The sequence below is a fragment of the Athene noctua genome, chromosome 4 (assembly GCF_965140245.1).
Source record: "Athene noctua chromosome 4, bAthNoc1.hap1.1, whole genome shotgun sequence".
NCBI lineage: Eukaryota > Metazoa > Chordata > Aves > Strigiformes > Strigidae > Athene > Athene noctua.
In genome coordinates this window covers 69,482,322-69,508,073 of record NC_134040.1, presented here as the reverse complement: position 1 = coordinate 69,508,073, position 25,752 = coordinate 69,482,322, and the positions used below count along the sequence as shown (strand labels likewise).

Sequence of the window (25,752 nt, the reverse complement as noted above, 5' to 3'; positions counted from 1 at the left end):
TTTTATTTAAAATAAATTAATAAAGTAAGGATTACGAGCACGAGAGTATTCCCAGATTGAATAGATGAGGACAAAAGGTTGTTCTGTGTTTTGTGACACATTCTCATGTTAGTGCAATAGTTAAGCATGATACTATTTTGCTTCCTGTAAGATTAAATAGAAAGCTATTTTAGTTTCAGTTTCTGAAGTGCTCTGCCTGTATTAAATGAATGTGTGTTTGGAGGCTTAACTGTAAAGAAATGCAGTGTTAAAGGTGGAGTGCAGAGAACCAGTACATAATTCAGTGAAATACAAGACCGTTATAGTTAGATCCTTAATCATATGCCATCAGAACGGAAGAAAAGACAACCAGCTAAAGTGTGTTTCCCCCTCTAGGTAGTTCATATTTAAGCCTGCCACGTTAATGCCAGACTGTTGAGAAAGGCAGGACAGATGACAAAATGGCTGGAACTTCAGGAACCCTCTTGTAGACTGATGTAAGAAACCTGCCCTAGAATTTGCCAACGTAACTATTGAGCCTTTCCTTTTCTTCAACCCAGCATTGTGCAACAGGCATGGGAAGCCTTCCTATCTGAAGCTCACAGGGCATCAGCTGTTAAAATAAGTTTATGGAAAACAAACCAGACTCAGTAAAATTGTAAAGTCTGAATTTGAACCAATCCTGTAATGCCCAGTCACGGTGACACACTTAGGCTACGATATTTGTGAAAAGTAACTTTTTTAAGCTTTATTTCATAACAAGCAAACTGAAGTTCATACCATATACCATTCAAAAGAGTATATCTAGTCAGTTCATATCTATTCTCCTGTTCTGCCTGGCAATTAGTAGAAATGAACAATTTAACTTGCTACCCCAAAGGCTAATCTCTTGACAACAGCACGTTTATAGCTCAAAAAGAAGACAGTCAGATATTGAAAAGAAATGCCAGCTGTGCTTATTCATCGAAATAATAATCGCATTTAATGGTACATGGGACTTCTACAATAGAAAAAAATTTTCCAGAATACTAAGCCTCTTGAAAAGAAACATTCAGTAAAGAAGTCCCTCAACAAAATGTGTATTTTCCTAGAGGCAAACAAATGCTTTGCCCTATAGTCCAAAAACAAAATACAGGGTGCTTTATTCCACAATGCCATCTTGAATGTTATACAGTTTCAACTATTTTTAAAGATACCAGAAAATTAAGCCTTTATCTTGATTCATTAGACTGTTGCAAAAGTGACAAACTTATTTTCTTGGTCATTAATCTGATCCATACACACAGTTTTTCTTTAAAAAAAAAGGAAAGGAGGGGGAGAGAAAGGAGACAGTAAATCAGCTAATTGATTGAACAACAAGAATTCCAAAATGGTCATTAGAAAATCAATATATTTGATATTCTAACTGAAAACAAATGCAGAAATATCCTTTCCTCTTGCAGATCCTTGTCCACGCTGTTTGTAAGCATTGGTTTTAGTCTAGAATACGCTATTCCTGTATTTATTGCCAGCCCATTTTTCTAGCCTAACAGCAAACACTAATTTCAGCAGAAAAGGCATATACACTTTTCCACTCCACCATTTCTTCTTCCTCTATTTCTGTCTGTAAGAATCAACTTGAAACTTCTATCCATTGCTAATCACTGCTGACATCCAAAAGTTAGAAGCTTTAGCAAACACAGTCAAAAGAAAAAGCTGTGTTTTGGATGTGCTTTTCTGTTATTGCATAACTTCTTTGGATTTTACATTTCAGCACAAGGGAACAGGTAATCAACATATTAAGACAGAAGGCATGAAATGAATTACTGTAAAGAAAATTCTTGATTTCTGTTCTCAGTACACACTGCTTCTCGCAGCAAATAATGTCATTGCTGTACTGCTCAGATGCCTATGACAGCACAAAATTTATCAGAGCAGACAGTGCATCACATGTACGTATTATCTTTGACCAAAGATCACAAGACACTTGAGGCTGCAAACAAACTCTGTAATCTTTGTGAAGCAAGAAGACAAGTAAATCAAGGCAGAAGAAAGTTAAACGACCTTCAGGTGTTGCACTTCAGATATGCCACACCAGCTAAACCTCCTGACTTCTAATCTTCTGTTGAAAATTCATCATCAGTGAGGAATTCACATAACCAGTGAAAATTATGAAATTCTCTTGTGACTGTCCACTACATCTGAACGCTTCAGAAGTGTCCAACTCTGACTGTGGTAGAACATCCATCACACTACTGCATGCTATCTGTTGCACAACGACCCTTCAATACCTACACACAGTCACACAAATACCCGTTGACATGCAAATTTGAGAAATATATGGGATCTTCGGCCATTGCCAAGTCCACTGCTTCAGTTCAGAAGACCGATATCAAAGTCAGTAAGTTTTGTCAGAATTAATTTGTCAGAGCTTCACACAAGAACAAAAAGCAAAGAACAACAAAAAGGGACTTCAGTGACACTCTTCTCTACCTGAAATCCCCAGCTGCAGTAACCAGCCACTAGGTAGGGGAAGCCACCAAACAAACTTGATTTTATTGCAAACAAGTTATTTAAAACATTAGTAAGCAGTAAAAAGGAGCAAATACCCAACACATAGTACAGTCTGTTTACTGAGCTGATCAAAAAGCCCAAGCTGTAAAGCCTTTTATAAAATAACAGAAGAACTTCATACAAGGGACCGATCACAAGCTGGCATGTGAGCTGGCTTGAGGGATGCTTGGTATCACACAGAAAGAGTAGCAGCAAATAAAGTTTTAGTGGAAGAACTGACAGATTATCTTCGTAATACCAGCTCTATTTCAGTAACTTTTTCCAGACACTTTCCAAATTTTGATGCCAGACTTCCCACAGAAATTGACTACCCAGATTTATCACAAAATACACAGTCCGCTTGAGCACTGGCTAGCTAAAGTAAGATGTAGAGAGTGTTTATTAGCAGGTTTCAATGGACCAAGGATTTAATAAATTATTCCTTCCCTTACTGTAGTGTGAAACAAGCTTATGAATATGACTTCACTATGGAGCTTAAGGTTAAACCACATTTTTGTTTTTAGAATAAAGAATTTTACATAATATACACTTTGCATTTAGTTGTATCATATCATTCCTTAATAATTTCAATCAAAATTGTCCTAATACAGAAAGACTAATCATCTTCTTTCTACCTAAGCCTTATTAATTTCAACTCCTAAAAATATCTCATTTGCAACTATTAAGTCAGTGAAACACCTGAGGAAATCCCAGCTTTGCAACTATTTTCTCTAAATCAGTGATCTTCATGAGAGAATTTCACCGAAGGAAGCTAAGGCAGTTTAAAGTTATATTTGTGATGGTGGCTGTCAACATGGAATGAGGAGGTTATAACACTAATTTAGATAGCCAGAAGGCTGCCTGGTTAAAATATTGCTGCCTCAGCTAAAGTCCCCAAAGAACCTTGTTTTGCAGCAGCTTTTCCAACACCTTTTTTTCCCCTGCTGCCCCATAAGCTCTGACTTGAGGTTCCCCGAATATTAAACTTCACACATACTCTCCTCAGTACCTGTCCTAAAAGGCAATTACACTTCTGGAGTCCTTTTTTATCACAGTTACTTTTATTCCCGGTAAGCTACTGTATGAATTATGTGAATATAAATCTACTTAAAAAAAAAACAAACTTCAAGATATACAAAACAATTTTATTTGCAGGAACCTACTTCACAGTAACAATTTTTAAAGTGGACGATTAAAAAAAACCCAAACATCTCAGGTTAGACAGTCTGCTCAAGCAACTGCTCCCTAACTATACTATTCCCTGAGGCAACTGACAAAATTCTGATTTCCCACTTGACTATTCAAATGCATTATTGCCAGATAAATTCATTAGTACTAAAAAACCCTTTTGCTCAGTATGTGTATTAAAAGAAAGTATTTTAATCCATACATGTAATTTGCAACATTATTTCCATTTTAATGCAATCTAAAATAAGAGTTTACAGTGTGGATGACAGTTCCCTTCTCCGTAAATCCACCTTACTACATACATATATCATCTTATAACTTTTTATACTCAAAACATACACATCTGGCTAAAGAATAGATGTATTACAGTTTACAACACGCTAGTTAATAGAAGACAAGTTTTAAGTGAAAGCTATGGGCTTCCATGTTTCCCAAGTTTACACTGTCAGTTTTTACGAAAAAAATCTTTATAATTATAAAACTACAAATAGTGCAAATACATTGGTGGCTAGTAAACAGCAAAATTATAACAATTTAAAACTGTTGTCTGCATTTATTCCCTTTCAAATTTGTTAGATTTACTAATAAAACAACAATGCACCTCAATTAAATTAAATACCTAAAACTACAGGCAACACATTAGTTTATATGAGCACTTACACATAGAGACAGCCAAAAACCTCCAGGTATTAAGGGTGACTTGTTCTATCCTTTCTATGATCATCTTCACACTGGAGGACAACGCAGTTTTCTTCAGACACAAGCCATCCATTTCCCCAGGTCCCCAGACACACTCACACACAGATGCTCTTTTCAAAGCTTGCAGGAAAGGCGGCAGCTACTGAAGAGGGAACATTTCCCTATCAGCATTCAGCCCTGTCCCCTTACCCTGGGCCTCCACATTCCTGTTTTCACGTCAGTCCAGCTCCCAAATGGAAAGTTATTTCTCCGCACTGGAATGTAAATGCATTCATCAAAAGTGATGCAGAATCTGAAAACTCCACTGACGACGAACGCCAAGAAAAGGTTATTCAGTGAGAAGCCCTTTTATTACTCCCTCTTAAAGATCAAAGATGACTCACAGAAAACCCAGTTTCATTAGTGACAACTCCGTTTCAAAAAGGACATATAAAAATTTAGGGTTTCTCCTATAATGCAATCTTCACCTTTATTTCTTTTGATAATCACCACCTTGCATTAGCTTAAAGTAATAATTAATTCTCATTGAATTACAAGTCTTAGTAAAACTACATATAAGTCTCACAAAGAGAGCTCCACAAAGTCTGATCATATATATGATCCATATTCTTCAGCATATTAAGTGCAAAATACTGCTGTAGTTTTACGTATTTGTAAATACTATATTTGGAATAAAACTGTTGGTTTAGAATAAAGTCTATTTAATTGCCATTTCCTCTCTAAGTCAAAAAGCATATTCCATTTAGACATGTTCTAATGCAAGGAAAAATACAAGTAACACATTTTTTTGTCTCTCAAGTTCTTAGAATTTTCAATGGTGTATTTATGCAAGGAAATAAATTCCACATAAGTTTTATTTTTTAAAAAAAGAAAGCAATATAGGAAAACTCCATGTAAGTTTTATTTAAAAAAAAAAATCTGTAATATAGTAAAAGTGGAAATGTAATGCACAAGTATTGAAATGGTTTGTGCCAAAACTCTAGAAATCTAATATTCAAAAACTTTTTGTTCTGAAGTTTTCAAATGGGAGGTACAATAGGCTTAAGGTCACCGCTGTGCAACAGTTGCCAATGCAGGACATGTAAATATACATGGAGTATACATGAAGTAAACATTTTCCCTCTCCAACTTTGCCTGAAACCAATCCTTTCCTCTTCAAGACTGTACCTGAATAAATCTGTAAGCAAAGGCTATGCCTAGTTGAGTCCTGTTTCTCAAGGTTTTAACATATTCATGATAAAAACACATTTTAAGTTACATAAACACAATACTTCCAAACTCTTTTTGTGAAAATTACATTGCTTCAAGTTGACATCTACATTTCAGAGAGTCACAGAAAACTACCAAAATAAAATACAGAGATACTGCATTAAGCATATTTAGAATTTGAAGTTATGTAAGCCAAAGAGTCTTCGTTTGCTTTTAGGTAGCACTCACCCTGCAAATGCTATTACTACCATCACTATTTACATTCCAGTGCTCTGCTGTATTTCCCGTGTTCCCTCTACCTTCCACTTCTCAAACTTGGAGCATGGAGGAGCCACCATTCCTCCCGACAGATCATTTGTTGCACGCCCTGCCTGAACGTGCTGCATGGCGCTGCTTCCTCGTACCAGCGCCATGACCTCAGCCATGACCGGCAGCTGCTTTCCATCACTGCATCAATTATTCTCTGACGATACAGAAGCAAACATGAGCAGAATGTCTGGCCTCTGACAAATCCCAAAGTCAGATCCTGATGTAATAATCAACATTACATTTAACTTAAAAGAACACCAAAACTCGTTAGATTTAGTTCTAAAGCAAACCAGTCACACTGAATCACTGAATATTATAAAGAAGTATTTAGTAGCTGTCTAGAGGGGGGGGTGTAAAAAAAAAGGAAAAAAAAAGGGTACTATTTTCTATCTGTCACAGAGATAAGCAAGAGATTCAGTCAAGTTCCTTCTCCTATATCTTTTTTACTAAAAAACACCATGTTTCATTTTGGTATGTCCAGAATAGAATTAAAAATATCAGTCCCTCTTAATAGCTTATCCTAACCAGGCTAGGTTTAGCTGGGTTTCACGTGAGTGTGCCGTGAAACCCAGACTGTTCCTCCAGCCAACTTGCCTTTGCTAGGGATGAAAAGAAGAAAGTTACCATTTGGAAGTGCACATACATGCACAAGCCATCCCTAGGGGAACACTTCAGTGTTCTGACGAAAACTAAATTTGGCATGGCCATTTTCTGACCCCTCAGAAAAAGACAGAGCCCTTCATGCATGCTGAGCAGCTCTAACAGTGAGCAGCCCTCCGCTGGGGAGGATGCAAGGAGGGAAGGTAGCAGTGGGTTTGTCCATGCTTCAAGCTGCACACTGGCAACTACGAAAGCCAAGGGTCTGTCAACTAAAAGACAAAAGACTTATCAGATAATTTGATCTTCTGCATAATATAGGCTGACTTAGCCAATTCTCATTTGAATTAGTGCCTGTCTTTTAGAAAAAGCAAGCAAATATGCAAGTGAAGCCCAAGCTGCTTTTGATTTGTGTTAAATATTATTTTTAATTTAAATGTAGTGTCATCTGCACATCAAAATAATCCAGAGTCACCTTTTTCTTTTTTTTAACTTACTTCTCACAATAGTATTATATTTATAGCTTTTTTTTTTTTTTTTTCCCCAGCAAGAGCACATAGCTGTGCAGAAATGCTCTTCAGCTGAAAGGAAAATTGAGATGCTGGCAACTGGAATAAGCTGAAGAAGCATTTGCGGACCTGTCACTGTTTGCAAATCCTGGAGACCTGAGCACACTACATACCATGGATAAGGATTATTAGACTTACCCAGTGTCATATGATATCTTAGATGTTTACGGTCTCAGATACAACAGCTCATGTGTCAGAGAAGGGACTAGCAACATCACAGCTAAGTACACACCACTTAATACTGGAGGGGGGCGGGGGGGGCCGTGCTGGAGCTGGTCACAAAGGAAAAAAACTTTTCAAACATCACTGCCTGGGAGAAGAGGAATCACGGTGTAAAGAGCAACAATCGCAGTGCTGCATCAGAACAGTATAAAGGTGGGAAAAAACCCATCAAGCCAGACAGAGAATGCCTGACAGCTCACCAGCCCTTGTGAAGGACACTAAAATTATAGGATAAGCATATTTATAGTATAATAATCCTTTAAATAATTCCTGCTAAAAACGTGTGAAAGTTAATTTGAACTCCAGATGAAAGCTTTAGTAAACTTCAATATTTTGAACACGTTTAGTTAGCATCCTAACAGATGACAGACTATAGTACTTTATCTACGTAATACGCATAGGGATTTCTTTATTTCTTATGCAAATACAACCCAGATCAGAGGTTGCATTAATCTGTTAATTTATAACTGACTACTGAAAGGACTTCAAAAGAAGTTCCTGAAAACCCACAGTGAATAATTTGAAATTAGTTAGACTCTGGAGGTTTGCTTCCAGAGAAAGTCCCTTCAGTCAACCCCTGAAACATATACATTATGATCCTCACAGTTTTTTAGCACAGACTACGGTTTTGAAAAGTGTGGTTCATTTTAAAATTTTTACCAAGTTAAAAGACTATGAAAGCGAGTTTGACTAGTTTATGTAAAAAAAAACTTGAGTAAAGTTTCAAATTTGTGGCTTTTCATTTCAGCTTTTTATAATGCTACCTTTAAGCTAAACTGAAAAATGGTTAAAATTCCCATTTGAAAATGTAATCTACAGGATAACAAATTGTTTTACAAGTTTACAGCAAATGAGTGTAGATGCTCAGGGCCTTTATAGCAGCAGGTGATCCTGAATATTTTTCAGACTAAGATACCACTTACAGTTCTCCATGACCCTTTCATATATACTAAACTAGAGAAATATGTTTATTAAATTTTCCTGTGAAATTCAAGATCTGTATTTATAAACTGGAACCTAGAAGTAGTGGGAACACAAAAATTAAACTTGTTGCAACACTTCAACTTCTAGTTCAGAAAGCACATACCTCATCAGAACAGCTGACAGAAAAAAACTTTCGGAGAAAAAAAAAATCCTTTTCAATTAGAAGTTCTCATTTTATCTTGGAAAACATTCAAAGATGAAAGCTTTTTTCCTAACCTAGTTTTTATTGTTAGTCCTTTTTTTTAAATAAAAAATGATTTTAATAAATGTTTCAAATAAAGATGGCTTTGCTTATGCTTCATCTTAATGATGTCTGTGTTGCTATGGTGATTACTGTGCCATCATAAGGTCTACATAATGGTGTCAAAGAATGAGAAGTAGTAGGAAAACATTACGTAAGAGGCAAGACCTTGTCTGAACAGTTTGACTTATTAACATTAATGAAATTCATTAAAACATAGGACTGTTTTTCCAACCTCATACAAAGACTTTAGATGTTAGAACCTAAATAAAGGCTGTTTTTTTACCTTGAAAAATACATAGCAAGCTTTTTAAAACCCCCTATAAATTCCATAATTAAGGTATTAGAAATAGTCTTTTAAAAATAAAATTTAAAAAATAATAACTTGACATGTCATCTAGGTTTATAGTAGTAAAATAAGACCATACATACTGACGTTTTCTATCCCCACTTATATGCCTAACTTGTTCAATACAAACAGTTCATTCAAATGGAGGGCTAAACACATGCCCTCAATAACTAGTTTCCATAAATCTTATTAGTACAATGCAGATATTACAAAGATATATATCTTAATTACAAGTGCCCTATAACTGCAAATGAATAAAACTAAAACAGTGGAGTAATAGCGACAATTTTGTTTTAGCTATTTAGATTACAATTAGAAAATAAATTATCCCTCACTTAATATGTTATACTATCTTTAATGTCCCTGAATTTGTCAGAAACATCTAAAAATGTTAGCATCACCTGAGAAAAAAAAAAACATCAGACATTCTAAAGTCTTCTACAGTATGGAATAACATTTTTTTTAAAACACTATTTGTAGAACAATTATAGTAGCAGAATCATGTTAATAATCAAAACAATACTTTTGATTCCTTCCACCTTTCTACAGTCCTGAAAATACACAAGTAAAAGTCATTACTTCAGCTTAGCAAGACTGTACTTCACCCAAGTCTATAGAAGTTTAGATCAGTTGAGTTCCACATGAGGCAAAGAAAAGGCTCTTCCCCACATACACCCTAAACCTAAATGCAGGGACAGCCATTCCATAACATATTTATATTGGACTTCCCTCAAGCGTTCTCTTGGATGTTTTGTAAAAGAAATATATAAAATGTATATATTGTAAGTCTTGCGCTTGTACGCAGAGGATGGACTCTAAAGGTACCTCTTGGCTTTTCTGTAAACTACACAAATTTTGGTGAGCATGATCTTCCACTCTATTATACTTTTAAATATAATTGTTCAGAAGTAATAAATCATCTTCAATTTCAAGATTTAAAATTGACCTGTCTAGTTAGTGTTGCTTCCTAGGCTGTGCAAACTTCACTGACAATTGTCTTTTCCCCAAAGTATCATACCTAGACCAGTACTGTCACCTTGCTCTGCAGTATTCTCTGTCCCCTCTCTCCACATGGGTGTACTTCTCCCTTTTTGGTATCATTCATGCTATTTTTGAACAGTTAATTTTGTTATTTTGGGGTAAGCAATGACCAGGTAACTTCTCAGTTCATTACACTTCTAAAACTTGCCCAGAGACCCGGAGAGCATGTAAAATAAACACAGTCTCCCTTTTGCCCTCAGAAAGAATCTCATGATGCGTTTTCTCAAGAAACTGAGGGTTGGTTGGGTTTGGTTGGGGGTTTTTTGATGTTTTGCAGGGTTTGCACTGAAACTCAAAATCTTAAATACTAATAAACTGAATCTGAAGGAACAGATTGCAGAACAGGTCATCCCACTAGCTACAGTATGGCTTCTGAAAAAGCAACAGATTCTCATAGATATCGTTAATTAGCAGTGTAAGCAATAGTAAATATCCAGGTACAATAGGTCTCACATTTAATTTTGAAATAATCACGTACTTTATTAAGTGGAGAACTGTACCCTCATGTTCTCAGAAAGAGCTCTCAATATTTTCCACACTCCCATTTTTATGCAAGTAATTTATTATAATTTGAGGTAATAGCTTTTTAATGTTAAAATCAAACCTGAAATTTTACAAAGAAGATACCAGTATAAGTGAGAACTGTTGAAATTAAATTACTATAACAGATTTATAATGTATGAAAGAACAATAAAAGCAAAGCCAAAGATGAACAGTGTTTCCAGGATTAATTAGATGTTGTTGTCAATTACTTCAAATTGTGCCATGCTCCATTAGAAACCCTAATGCTGGAATTAGAAAGGTGTCTCTAGCCAATGAAACAAACAAATAAACTAAAGAGTCAGCAATATCAATTAAGTCAGCAGGTATCAACGAAGCAAAAAATTTTTCAACATTGAGAATATATCAACATCTCCAGGAAAAACAAGTTTTCAGCGAAATGAATGTTTTTCCTGTCCATCCTAGAGAACATTCTTAAACATTCCCAGAAGGAAAAAAAAAAAAAAAAAAAAGGCAGCCCATAATTTCACCACATTTTTCAAATACTAAATAGTCATATTTTTAACATTTAAAAAAACGGGATGTGAGAGTTGGTACCATTCACAGATGTCAAAGACTATATTTCCTCTGTCATCTACCTTCAAGGATTCTCTCCTTTTCTCTACTTTCTTTCTGCTAAAAGATTATCCCACATGAATCTAGTCTGTTAAACCCCTCTGCTTAATTTTAATTTTTCCTTAAGGTCGTTTTCAGTTACTTTGAGCTATTAAGATACATTCATGCTTATACAGAAAAATTCTACTGTCTATGTGACCTCAAATTTTATTTTTCCTTAGCATTGGCTATATCCCATACTCATATTTCACAAACTTTTTTTTATACTTATTCTATATAGCAAGTGCAAAAATCATTTAAATGGGTTTGCAGGTGAGACTTGCTATAAAAGCGGTTTGGATTTATACTGTTACATACTTTGTTTTTATGCTCCATATCACATATTCTTAAGCATAATTTTGTCATTAAAACAGATACATTTAACTTTTAGTATTTTTACACGATTGTGTTTTCAATGGGGAAGATAAACATCACTGACCTGAATAAAGGACAACCTAAGAAAAGCCTACTTCAACTTTTTTGTTTTGCTTTGTTTTGATGTAGCAAGTGGCAGGAAACTTGACTTCACTTACCAGGTGTGAAACAGTGGAAGACTGGACCAGAGCAAGGACTCGAATCTACAAGCTCTACACCATCAGTTAATGGTGTCGCTCCTATAGAAAGTGTATGAAGTTGTTCTGAACATTCCACCAATGTACCTGAGCATCAGCAGGTGATCCAGGCCATCTCAAGTGCCTCATCAGGTCTTTCATATGGAAAGGAGACAGAAGCATGTAGCTCTAGGAAATACACCCAGAAACTAATACAAGGCTTGCATTTGTGAGGGCCTACAAAGTTGGCTTGTCTCCTACCATGAGTACTTCCATCCCTGAAAACCGCCCCCACATTAAGAGGAATCAGAAACTTTCCGGCTCACTTCAAAGTTATTCAGGTCATTTGACACTTCCTGCTTCGTTGTTACCTTCTCATCTCCTCAATCCAAACTGGGAAGAAAGCCTCACTACGCTAGATTTCTATTTTTATTTTCAAAAGATGCCAGCGTAATAGATTAAGTCCCTTAACATTTTATCAGCCATGCAAGAGGAAAATTCCAGTAGCGTTATAATTGTTTTGACAGGAACAATGCCAGACACCACCCAATCTCATCATTTAGGAACTGTGTCCTCTTTATTTCCCAACACCTCAGATACTGGCAGCACACTTAGAAGATGACCAATTTCAAACCTCAGTGAAATCTTAAATAAAAAATTCAACAGAACAGGAGACAGGTGGGATAAAGCAAAATGTACATAATACCAAACTCATTTAGTTGCAAAAATCATTTTAAATATTCATATTTTAAAAAAACCCTGTACACCAATTTCTGCAAAGAGTAAGGACAGTTTCAGATGACATTACTGGTACAACTAGCATGTGCTCTGCATCACAAACTTTGCTGTAACAGCAGATGACATGACAAAACACGGCCCCGTTAATTTATGGCTCAACTAATGCAGCTACAGCCAGAGCTGACTGTGTCCAAGTGAGGAAGGCAGATTCAGAGCACTTGAAAGCCTCCCTGCATGCCCTCCCTGCTAGCCAACACTCAGGGAGCCGAGCTGAGGGACAGACCCACGGCAGCTCCAGCTCCTCCGGCACCTCGCGAGGAAGAAGGCGATGCCACGCATTAGCGAGCTCCAGGCTTCACTGTTACCACTGGCCATGATATCAACAGGAGATGAACAGATTCGAGGTAGATGGCCAGATCAGACACTCCCAATAAAATGCTCTCTCTTAAGCAAGCTTTTATTTTCTCCAGGAGTTTGAGTCTCAAGAGTAATCAGTTAATTCATGGTAGACACACTCAGTCAAAAATGGGCTGACACCTCCAGCACACTTCCAGCTTCTTTCTTCATTTTACAATCTCACTCTTTCATAGATTAATCCATAAAATCTCCTTCATGCTTCAGTTTCAGTTGGACTGAAATGATGAACCAAGGCATTCAAACCACACAGTAGACCAGATGGCCCCGGACCCACAACACCACTGTACTCCGTACCTTCCCACCAGACTTTATATAGTCATGAGCATGACTTCAGAACACCACTAGCTGGATACACAAATCACAAAGCAACAAACAGGTCATGAGAAAATCCAGAAGTAGCAACTAGCAGAAAAAAAAAGTTTTTAATATTAAAGAGTGAGAGTTCTGAGGGCAAACTAAATCCAAAGCCCACATTTCCAAGTAATTTCTTAAATACACTTGAAACCATAACCTGGGGAGTTATTTTTCTTTACAAAGATCCAATGCATGGTCTTCATGTTTCCTTCATGATGCTGCAAATCCTTAGCCATAAGCAAAACTCAGAAACAGGGAAAAGCTCAATAAGCTCAGCACAGCTCTTGATCAACTCCCTCTGCACCTTAAATAACTAAACCAGCAGCTCCCAAAAGTACAACCCTAAGCCTCGCTAAAATCTGTTGTTATAAAACTCTGTTTCCTGCTCAGAGTAAAAAAAAAAAATATCCCTCTTTAGTTACAATTCCATATTCATCCTGGTTTAAATATTTGTGTATATTGGTCACTCTTTCAGTTAAAACACCAGTTTTGTTTTGTTGCCTCGTAAGTATCAGACAGCAATTACCATTATTAATAAACACTGTATTGCAGATATGTTAGGGCCATAAATTCAGAGAAGGATTTTATAGTTGTGATTAAAGCTATCAGTATAATTTTATTCACTGAAAAGGTCGATCAAAGACAGTTCTCTATTCAAAATATAAAAGGTATCAGTTAGATATATGTAAACCACACCAAACAGCATGTCCCAAGTATCACAAAAATTAGGAAGTTATTTCAGGATACATAGAGCTGTATAAATGCATGTACATAACCAGCAGCTCTGCTCCAGCACTATTATAGTCACATGCATTATCTGTCAAAATAAAAAAAACCTGCCAAAATCCTTAACACATTTTTTTCTGAGAGAGGTTACTTTCTTAATTTAATCAGGACACACTTGGATGAGGACAAATCATTTCTGCATAAACTGAGTTTTGTTATTGCTTTAAACACATTCAAAACAAGTACCTAATTTCTTCAGTGGCTCTCCAGTAAAATTTGATATTCCATTCCACTTTTTAACTTGTTTTAGTGTAGGAAAAACAATAGGGCTAAATCTTCAATATTTAAATAGATACATCCCTTTTAATTTTTGAGGAGAGAAAAACCCAATGTTCTCTCAACTTCAAAACTTAATCTTTTAATTAGAGGAAAAAACTCAAATACTCTCGTGTGTAAAACCTGTGAACTTGCCCAATGGACAGCCGCTCTCCATCGCCATATGAAGTGGTGAGGAGAGAACTGGTCGGTTGCAGCAGTAAGGAAGGAAAAGAAGAGGCTTACAGCAAGCAGAGTGTAGATGAGGGAGTAGTTAAAGCAAGAGCAAAGCCAGGCTTGCACATGGAAAGTCAGCATTGCAACACAGCACACACCACCCAGATGATTTCAAAAGAATTCTAGGAAAAAGGCAGAGAAACCTAAGCACCAGAGCCTGCTGGTCTGAGACAAACTGCCCAGCAATTCTGTATTTTGTTGTTGCTAAGAGTTTGTTCTGAAGGCCACAGACAAGCATGAGGTTAGCTGTGAGAGATCTAGATGTTTTTGTAGTGTAGCTTCAAGCCAAACAAGATGAAAGACCATGATAAAATTTACACCAGAAGCAAAGTCTTGGAACAAAAACCACATGGGAAGTCTGAGCAGAGGAGCAAATGTAATGAGAGCATGAAACAGACCTAGGGATGCTGGAGGTCATTCCAAAAGATATTTTGAGGGACTGTCATATTACTGCCATCAGTGACCACATGAAAACACAGGAGAGACAGGACAACCTTCAAGGAATTGTACCTCATCCGACCATGTGAACTGCTTTCAGGGTACAGATGCTCAGGGCAAACAGGGAGGGGACCAAGTGTTAATTTGTGCTAGTTTGATGGCTATCACAGGAGGGGGGAATTAGGGAATGTTTAGTTTGACCATAATATATGCTTGATATGTTAAGCAGAAACAAACAAGTCTGAAAACTGTTAATAGTAAATATTGGGAATTGGGGGGGGGGGGGGGGGGAATCTTCCTCATATTAAACTGCAGAATAAATTTCACTGTTGCAATTTATAGAAAATAAATAGGAGAGTAAGATTAAGCTTTAATTCCTGTTACCAAAAATATGGCAGCTTTAATTGTTCAGATCAAAATTCTTTAAAACTCTGAATTTTAAATTTTCCCAAAATATTAAGTTAACTGAATAAAATCCAGCCTTATATTATGAACACTGTTTGCTAGTTGATGGCTTGTCATTTGAACAAATACATGCTAAACTATATTACAATAGGGAAAATTACACTCATGCTATTTTCACAAAACAGGCATGGTTTAGATGTTAAAGTTTCCAAAGCAAGTTACTTGATTTAGGACTTGATTTTGATTTTTTTTTTTTTTAATTTTGAATTAAAGACTTGTCAAGTAGCTAGTTACAAGAAGTGTTACACATCACTCAGTACGTTATATAACTTTAGCAAAATTGCTAGCTATGACACTCATTTCAAACTATTTCAACTAGCAGTTATTTGACCACATATAGTACATTACAAAGCTACTTATTTTGGGGCTGATATACTATTACTTATTTCTGGTTTAAGTGAGAAAGGAGGGTGGTGGTCATTTTTTATGCTTCTAGACAGCCTGGTGTTTGTATGCCAAACCTAGTCATCACTCGCTCTCCCCAAAGAATTTTAAATGGCATCTAACACTAGGAATCAAAGATGTGGAAATGATGATTTGGAAGAAAAACAAAGTTCACTTGACACAAGATACACAACAAAAGAGCATTTCCGCTGTTATCTACCAAGCAGTCTGAGGATGCTATATCTGAAACTAATGAAACTAAATTCTAAGAGAGGCCCCAAATGAAAATAATACACTGAGTATATGGAGTCAAATGCATTAAGGTACTTCTAAGTTTCAGCTATAAATATGATGATAGCACTCCATCCTGTTCCTTCTAGGCTCACATGCAAACGACCACGAAGTAAAGAGTAGGATGGAATTCAGCACAGGACTGAGAAAACACCTCCAAGATTGCAGGCAGACTTACTCCCTAGGGCTATGTGAATTACCCTAACTAGGTGCTACTTTGGCGCTGGCTTGTACAGATGTAAATTTTAAGAATGAAATCCAATAATCAATAGCAAATACTCCTGAAATTCGGAGGGGGGGGGGGGGGGGGTGCAGGGGAAGACAGGAGCAAAGCCAGAAGGGGAAGCCCACAGTCTAAGCAGCACCGGCAGCTCCCAAGGTCCTGTTGGGTGAGCTGGATGCAGTTCAGAGAACTTGTGCAAAGGAATTACTGCAGGTGCATGGGGCAGACTCTCAAAAAAACAGAGAATAATGTTAAACTAGGAAAAAAAAAAAAGTTATTTTGCATGGTGAAATGCTTGGGGATCAGAGGGATGGATTACTTTCTGGGAAAAGTTAGGGAAACAAGAATTTTCTGAGTCACTCAGATTTGGAAAGAGGAACATACTTCTTGATTTCAGCTCCTACACAGACTTCTCAGTTCCATCCTGCTCTCTTTGAAACATGCTTCACATGTTGCAAAATTATTTCCTAGCAGCTTTCTAGATGGGCAAAGACAAAATGGATTAAACTGGAAAAAACACTAAAATAGTCTAAGCATGAATTTACAGTAAGTTTACTGAAATGATAATGCTTTGGCCAAACAAGATCAAAATTAGATGATCTCTACCTGGGAATATTTAGGTCTCTTTCTATTACCTGACATCAATGATGCATCAGGACACGCTCTATTTGCTCAAATATAGCAAATTCATCTTAACAACAATAAGACATCAGGACTTCCAAATTATCTTAAAAAGGCTCTTGAAATTATCACTTCCTGTATGTGTAAATAGTCAAGTTTAAGCAAACAGTTATCCAGTAACTGCCTTTTGCCCACTTTTGACACCGATCTAGATTTCAAAATACCACCCTATCTGCAATTTCTGGACAGCAGCCTTTTCAGGAGGTCTCACTTCCTCTTTTCTAGAGCACTATAAAATTTTACCGCTGCTAATCAGTCTTTTCTGCCCGGTCCGTATATCTGAGCAGCTTACTGTTTCCTTGTGAGCAACTCACTGGCAGCATAAGTAAAGCTGAACAACTTCATTTTCTTCTCAAGACTTGTTTTTTTAAAAAATAATCACTTACTAACCACCAGTATTCCAAATCAGAAATTTAACCTGGGTGCCCTCTCATTTTTCCAAAGTTTGTTATTCATGTATGAGTCAGATATTGCAGCTTACACATTTACAAAGTAAATCCTGGTTAGCCTTATCCTAAACTTAAATAAGGCCCTCATCAACACTTTAATAACAGCTTCTGAGCAGAAAGCCTCTCACTAGAATGATTCTGGCTTTGCTCTCCAAAAATACTTTCTATCTTGTATCATTAAAGTTTAAGTTTGCTTTCATGGACTTATGTTACCTTTGTTAATTAACAAATCCTCTCGTGCATTTGCTTCCCAAGACACCAGCTTTGGCAGCTACTTGACTCCATCCACAACCAAGAAACTTTTTCTAATGCCAAATTTCACATGTGCAATTCACCAAGATCTCAGACATTGTCCTGTCCCAGTTGTCATTTCTGAATTTCTCCAGGTGAACAGCCCCTAAACACTCTGCTTAGAGTCACAAAACCTGTAATTTTCTGTTCATTCTTCCAGGAAGAATCTCAAGCTCATTGTTTATCTTATTAAATCTCACCTCTCATCAAGAGTCAAAAAATGTCTGAAGCACAAGCATTGTTGTAATTCAAAGGAACAGAAGATTCTTGCCACAGACTATATACAACCACCCTACATTAATTCAGACATCATATATCCCTTCTCCTGGCATCTAAAGGTAGTACTTTCTGCCAGCTTTTTTTCTGGCATTGCCTGTTCATGGATGACATATGGGACAATTTTCTTCCATCTGCCAGAAGCAGGGATCCTATAATCTGTTGTTGTGCTACTTTTTACCATAACCAGTTTTGCACCTTTAACATATACTGTTTGATGGCACATCAAATAAACCATTTTATCAGCAGTGCCTGTCCTTTACAGATGCAAGATAATTGCTTACACCAAGAACATGCCACCATCAAATGGAAATCTCAAGACTGGCATTGCTTTCCTACTGAAAGGCAGATTTAAACATCTAATTGTTCATATACCAGCGAACACTGGCTCTGCAGGTGTTTCCAACTGTTTAAAACTGTAAGGAAATCTCTAGTGCTTTCATTCTTCTCATCATACCATATAGAGATGGGTTATTCTTTCACTCCACCTTTCACAAATTTTATCACCTGCTACTTAGTTCAAAGGAGCCTTTTACAGTAGTCTGAATGAATAGGTATATAGCAGCATTTTCAAGTGATTCTGCTCTGCTTCCACTAAAATGATCAAGCTCAGTCACCTTAGTCTAAAATCCTTGCAGTCATTTGCATTTTTTTCCATAGTTCAAAATAATTAAATTTTTCACTGTAACAAACAATATAAATTTTGAGTGTCTCACACTCAAACTTAACTTTTTCCATGTAAAATACCACCCTTTATTGCAAATCAAACAGAAATGGCAAAACTGGCAGTAACATGATCTAAGTATATGCTAAAACATGTACTGAAGACTTGTGCACAGTAAGTAAAGCCTCAGGAAAACATCATAAGCTCTAGTGCCCTCCGTGATTTGAAGTTTGATTACTCACAGGAACAGATTACTCGGTACTTCACTCAATTTGTCAGGTTTTTGGTGGTTTTATTTTTAAATTGACAGCATTTGCATGACACTCCGGATGTTTGTACACTGTCCACAAATGATGGGCTTTCAATTCTAGCTATGGGCATAAAACAATTACCACAGCTAGTAAAGGTAGGAAGTGTGTTTATGTATGTACTTCTGTGTTTCATTAAGCATAAAACATTACCTTCTAATTCTAGTATTCTCTACATCTCATGATTTCTATTTAAAATACAAAATTATAGCTGACATACCTGCTCCTCGGAAGAAACATTGATTCTTTAATGAAGACTGAACCAGACAGCAGAATATACCAACAGGTACCAATATCATCAGGGCTGGGGGGAAAAAAAAAAAAAAAGAAAAAAGGACATAGTTTAAGGCACTTGATTTAACTTACTTACGGTACTATCAAATTTGCAGTACAAAGAACATCAAAGAGGCAAAAATGCTCAAAATTATGGAAGAAATCCACAGTTCAATCATTTATAAAACAATTCCATCAAACTATTCTAATTTCCACCTGCAAATATATACATTATTAGAATGTCTCATTTCATTTACTCCACTTTTTTAAAAGCATGCATCTATCCATTTAGTAACAGCACAAATCAATGAAATATAATTGAAAGTGATTAAAATGAAGTCAAGAGACAGTAAATGTATCGTGTTCTGTTGAATCCATTACTTTCCTCTTGCTGAAGAGAACTGTAGCATTTTTCCCTCCATAAATAAGGCTTCTTTTCCTTATTCTAGCCATTTCCTTTTTCACCCTTTCTTCAAGACAGAAACTTGCCTTTCACCCTCAGCCTGCTTTCCCACAAGGTAAGAGAGCATTGGATACATTTGCAGATCGTAAACCTACATCAGATTTGTTAGTCAACTTTGCTGCTACTATGCACTGCCCCTTTCATGCACAAGAGTAAATTCCCAATGAAAAGGGCGTAGAGTTTCTTCTCCCCTCTCTTTAACCTACAGAGGAACCAGATGAGGGGGCTTTGTCATCCAAGACCAGTTCTGTAGAATGAGATCTTGCTCCTTGAGTAATATAAAATCCTTTCCATAGGCTTAGACTTTTCTTTGAGAAGTTCAAATTATGTTTAGACAGGAAAATAAAATAGTTTAAGGTTGCTAGAAATAGCTGCAGTAGAAGTCTTGTGCCATTTCAACAGTCCACACCGAGCATATCTGTACTTTACTTCAGTTTTTACCACTCCTGCTTCTTCCAAAGAAACTCACTAATGGGATTCAAGTACACCAGTATGAACTGCACGAGCATTCTTATCCGAAAACCACATCCCTAGTGACACTAAGAGATGCAGATTACTTAATTAATCTGTAGTACCTTCATTTTTTTAAATTACATGTCTCAAGTCTTTAGCAACAATTAGTTCTAACTTCAAGCAAGAACAGCCCACATCTTTTAATGATGATGACAGCATAGTATTAAAACCCAGTCTTAAATGTAAGCAGGCTATGTACATGTTAGCAGCGTGTTTTTGATTTGAAGAACTTCAATTTAAGAAGTACCTACACATCAGGGTGCTCAAAACAAGAGTGCCATTTCCTCAGCACTCACTGTATTACACTTTCTAAAAGGAAAGCTGAAGTTAGAGGGAGGGAGCTGGCCTAAACCAGCTGAAAGCAAAACAGCAAACCATCCAATCTAAAAACATGCTCCATTTCTGTTTTGTACTCTGTACTATAACCATGAAAGGACAAACATCAGAAACATGGAGAACTAATAGAGGAAATTGAGGACACATCTATGACCAAGAACACAAGAACTGACTAAAATGACGCAGCCTGTATTTCTTTTCTACCAGCCTATGACCTGACCAGTGAAGACACACCGGTCAGCCACACCCACCAGTGAAGACTTAACATCTTCAAAATGAAGACTTCAGAAAATATTTATACTGACAGACACTAGAAAATGACGCAATAACATGGTGTCACATTTAAAACACCAAACCATTTTGATTCAACTATATAGTTGAAGTAAATCATTATTTACATAGTTGAAGCTGCCTTTTCTGAAGTGTGCTTCACATGCTTGCTTCTCACATGGACCTGTATTGCCCTCAAAGTTGTTAGTCTAGAAAAATCAACATTGCACATAAGTACAGAGAATGAGGTTAAAGCAGATAAACTCAATAAAATCACCCCTTCAAAGTAATATAATTCTCAAAAGCATAAACATGCATCTGAGTTAAGTCACACCTTTAAACACTTCCCCCCAGATGTGTCTAAAGATGACAGGTATACAACTGGCATTGCTGCTGAACTGCAAGTCTGTTGGGTTATTTGTTGTTTCTGGTTTTTAATAGATGACATTCTAAGTACAAATATTCTGCACTAATTAGCACAGTTGAAAGTTTTAAAAATATTTGCAGCAGTGACTACAGATGAAGTGATTTCCCAAATTCCTGGGAAGTAATTCTATTAATAAGTCAATAATTTTTCCATGCGGATTACAGTGCATTATATTATCACATAAATTTTGTGGGGTTGTAGTTGGGGGGGAGGGGGTTTGGTGGTTTTTTTTCTTTTCCTAAAAATTGACAGTTTTGCTAAGTCTAAAAGTAGTCTGATAGCAAAGAACCTCATCCGGGGCCACAGGCTTTTTAGCACTAAAGCAAAAGTAATCTAGAACTGTTTATATTTTTACAGAAAGTCACTTCCAAGGATAAAGTAATTGAAGCAAAAATTTTAAAAAATATTTAAAACAGTAGAAAATATTTTAACTTTTGCAAACCTACTAATATACAAGCTTTTATTTCCCTCCTTTAAGAGTTGACAAATTATTTTAAATCCTCTGTCAAATCCCGTGAGGGGGCTTTAGGGTTTTTTTCTCACTCGATAACTTTTATCTCCAAAGAGAAAGGCAGACACTGGCTTTCACAAGCACCAGCCAGTATGTTCAATATTCAAATTCTTAATGCTACTTTTGAATCTACCTTTGAATCATTTAACAAACAGCTAGAATTATTATTACATTTAACTGCAATAGGTTAAAAGTTTTTCTTATCTGATCACACACAGCGTGACTTCTCAGTTTTATCTTTTTTTGCCAGTTCACAGGTTTATCCATGTTCTCTGCAAGTTAGCTCTTCAACAGCTGTTGCTCCTTCTCACCTGTCATGAACGTCATACTTTATCCACTTTATATATAATCAAAAGAAGCATGTTCATTTGACAGCTGAAAGTGCGATTAAAAAAAATAAATCAAACTTTAGGAATACCATGTGATTGGTTTTATTTTCTTTTTGCTTTATGTGTACTTTGAGAACTGTTTTTATTTTTACAGTCATGTTTGACAATTTCTAAACTCTAAGCTACTTGTATCATGCATATCTACTGAACTCAACTCCTTAACTACCTAAATAAATAATATCTATATATATATATCTTCAATATTCATGTGTCACAATAGTGGAAGATTGTGGGGTATATTCCCCAAAACACACTGCGTATAATTTTTAACTTTCATTGCCAGACAAATCATGCCAAAACCAAGACAGCCTTCAAGAGCAAAGAACATTGATTGATTTTCATTCTCTTCATTTTTACAACTACCATCATCTTAATATAGTCTTGAACAAAACATCTGAAAAAAGCCACATGTATAGCAAATACATTCCTTCCTCTAGAACACACATGCTTCCCTCAAAGAAAACCACAAACAAATGAAAGACTGAACTGTTCTTTTCATATGAAAATATATTTAACTCCTGCACTTCTCAACACTTACTACACTCCGTTGTTTAAAATTAAGCCTCAGCAAAGCCATTTGGCAGCCAGCTTTTGCTAGACAGTACTGCTACAAAAAACACGTGCAATTCTTTCATTTTAAGGATCCTTGGCTTTCCATAATCCTATTCAAACATCAGGTGGCTTTCAATCAAATTTCCATGTTTTCTGTACTACACTTGACATTTGTTCATCAACAATACATTTGCATTCTTTAGGACTTTCGTGCCTGTAATGAAGGACAGAAGGATCCTATACTGAACTACAAAAGCACTTCAAGCCATGTGAGAGGACTCATGCAAATACCATTTTACCCCATGTAGAATGCTCACATTTGAAAGGTTTTCTTTGCAATCACATTTTACACTTTGTTTTTAAACATCAAAATTGAATTCTAGAGAATAAATCTAAACCTAATTATGGTGTTTTCTTTCACTGATAGAATACTGCCTACCACTGGCAGCCCACAGAGGTATCTAGAAACTGCATTTGTCCTCCTAAAGATATTTCTGCTGTCAAAGAGATGACAGCAAATTGTGCTTAAAAGGGTTCTTTTGTGGACAGAATATACATCCCTGACTGGGTTTGCAGGAGGGTATTAACTCCATGTAAGCACTTCATCCAGAACTAGCCAAAGCAGGGTGGATGCTAAGGCTTCCCACACAAAATCATCCTTAGAGGGAGATTGTTTTTTTTTTTTGCCTAGGGACAGTTGAGAGGAGAGTCCAGTAGCAGCTGTCAGTCAAACTGGTGTAGAAGGAAAAGCCATTTGCTTAGGTAAGATCTTTCCAACTACTAGTTTTTTGTGTGTGCCACTACTGTCCATCATCACTGCCACTACCACCACCACTGAAGCAGCAGCTGTCAGACACTAGGAGACTGGAAGTTCAGTGAACAATCCACATCAGGCTGAGAGCAAAGCTCAGCCAACCCAAGCAAACAGCACTTCTGCCCAGTTTTGAGCTACTCTCCCCACCCTTCCCCTCCAGTCTTGCAAGGCTGCATCCACAGCAGGAGTGGAAATACTTGAAATCAGTAGTTATTAATGCATGTATGTTTCCACACAGGCATTCACACATGATCTTTGCAGGCAAGAAATTACTTTATCTGTTGGTCTTAAGTGGCAGACTACATTGTTTCAAATACGTAAGCCTCTTGGGGTTTTCTTCAGGGGTTTGGGGGGTTGTCTGGGTTTTATTTGTTTCGTTTCCAGCTCATCTGCTGTTCTTAATACTTATCTGGATGAAACTCAGGACTGTTAAAGTTAGATTGCCTACCAAATGCAGTGCAGCTATACACTCTCCCGTTACTGAAACCAAGATTTATTACCAAGAAAGTAAGATGACACAGGCAATTTTTCCTGCAGAGAATCTGAACTAAGTAAACTCAGAAGTCACACATTAAGGGGCAGTCAGAAGAACAAAATCAATATATGCATCCATTCTGTCCTAGCTATATTAGAGGCAGCAAAAGCCCCAGTGAAGCCTTGGTGACATCCATCCTTTACAGAACCAACAGGACTATGGCCAGATTCAAGATGCCAGCTGCACTACAACTGTAACTTGTGATAACACACTAGGATTGGACTAATGCCATATGTCTACATGCACTCAAAGCATTCCACTACAGTGCAGAAGAAAGAGCTTAAAGAGTAAGAGCAGCAAGAAATCTTTAGCAGAAGATAGGGTTTGTATTCTGTAAAGACACTACAAAAGGACTCAGGTACTAAGATTTAACATTCTTCTCTTGTAACTACTGCTATGATAGAGCTCCCTACTGATAAAGTTTTCAGAATACTCAGGTTCTGGCAGCGTACTTAGAAGTGGTGGAAAACAGAAAGCCAATACCAAAACAGTCACCAATATGCAGACTTTATTCATAATCCGCACTTAAGTTAGTTGTACAAAACTTAAATAAATACTTTAAATCTGGAATCTTGTATTATCGCACTTCTGAGAACAGGGGATTTCCTGAGGAATCTATATTTCATTTCTCAGAATGCAAAACAGCTTGATTTACGGGAATCCAGGAGCTAGAAACGGAAATCCAGAGACTGGATTGCGATGCCTTCCCATTGCGTTTCCTTCCTCAGCTTCCTTAACATATTCCTTTTACACAACCTGCAGCCAGACAGCACACTTCTCTGCTTTGAAAATGACAGAAAAACCTGAAGACAGAACTTCTCAAACTGCAGAGCTGTCACTCTAAATGTTCTGTTTAGAAGCTTCAGTTACATAATTATGCAGTAGCTTACGATGACATCACCAGGCTGTCACCGCCGATAAGGTTAGACAGCATTTTCAGACTTGAGTCCTCACATATCCTAGCATATAACTGTTCTTTGAGACCTCAGAGGTACTCAGATTTCAAAAATCAGGAAGTGTTTATAAATCTCCAGACTGCCAAGATCCAAGAAGTTTGCAGGCTTTCTCAGAGTCTTCAGCACCTGTATCAAACTCTTCATGGTGTGAGTTATTTATTCCACTGGAAGGGGCAGTTTCTTATCCCCAGACCCCCAACTAGTTACATATACACTACTTAAAACTGAAGTTTTATTTTCTAATTATAATTATTTTATTTTGATATAAGGCAATCTGTAGCACTTGTACACCAGGCTTGTAACTATAAATCTGAATCAATATTAACAGCATATCAAAGAAGTTATGCACAAAAATGAACTCATTTCAATACGTGTCCCCCACATGTACTGATTAATAAGGCATCTGTCTACAGTAGCACAGGTAGTCCAATTTTAGCTTTCAGATTTTCTAAGCACATAAGATGCTGAAAAGCCTTCCAAAATATTCAACTACAATAAAGATTTAAGTCAACCTGTTAAAAGACCCAATACATCTCAAGTACGTACACCATCTGTAGTGTCTTCCTCTAACCTAACAACTCCTGATGCACCATTTTTCATTAGAACTTCTTTAGAAATAGCTACATTTTAACAAGAGCAGTCCATTTAATTCTCATTCTTCACCAAGATACAGCACTACTAAAACCTCTGAATTACAAATCATACTCAGCACATGCTTACCAGTGTGCATTTGATTCAACTGAGATAATGAACATGATAAACATGTACAGTGGCAAGAATTTGCAGGTCTGTGTGATAACTGCTGTCAAACATGCTTATTTCTGCCAAATA

At 36.7% G+C, this 25,752-nt stretch overlaps 1 protein-coding gene across 4 annotated transcripts in view; it reads right to left on the bottom strand.

The window, feature by feature from the left end:
- RAPGEF2 (Rap guanine nucleotide exchange factor 2) overlaps positions 1-25,752 on the bottom strand; it is a 188,879-nt gene that overhangs the window by 92,936 nt on the left and 70,191 nt on the right. For all 4 annotated transcript variants that reach the window (XM_074905695.1, XM_074905693.1, XM_074905696.1 and 1 more), the window contains exon 4: positions 19,103-19,186. In XM_074905695.1, the coding sequence (XP_074761796.1) occupies positions 19,103-19,186 (84 nt within the window). The remainder of the gene's footprint in view (positions 1-19,102; positions 19,187-25,752) is intronic.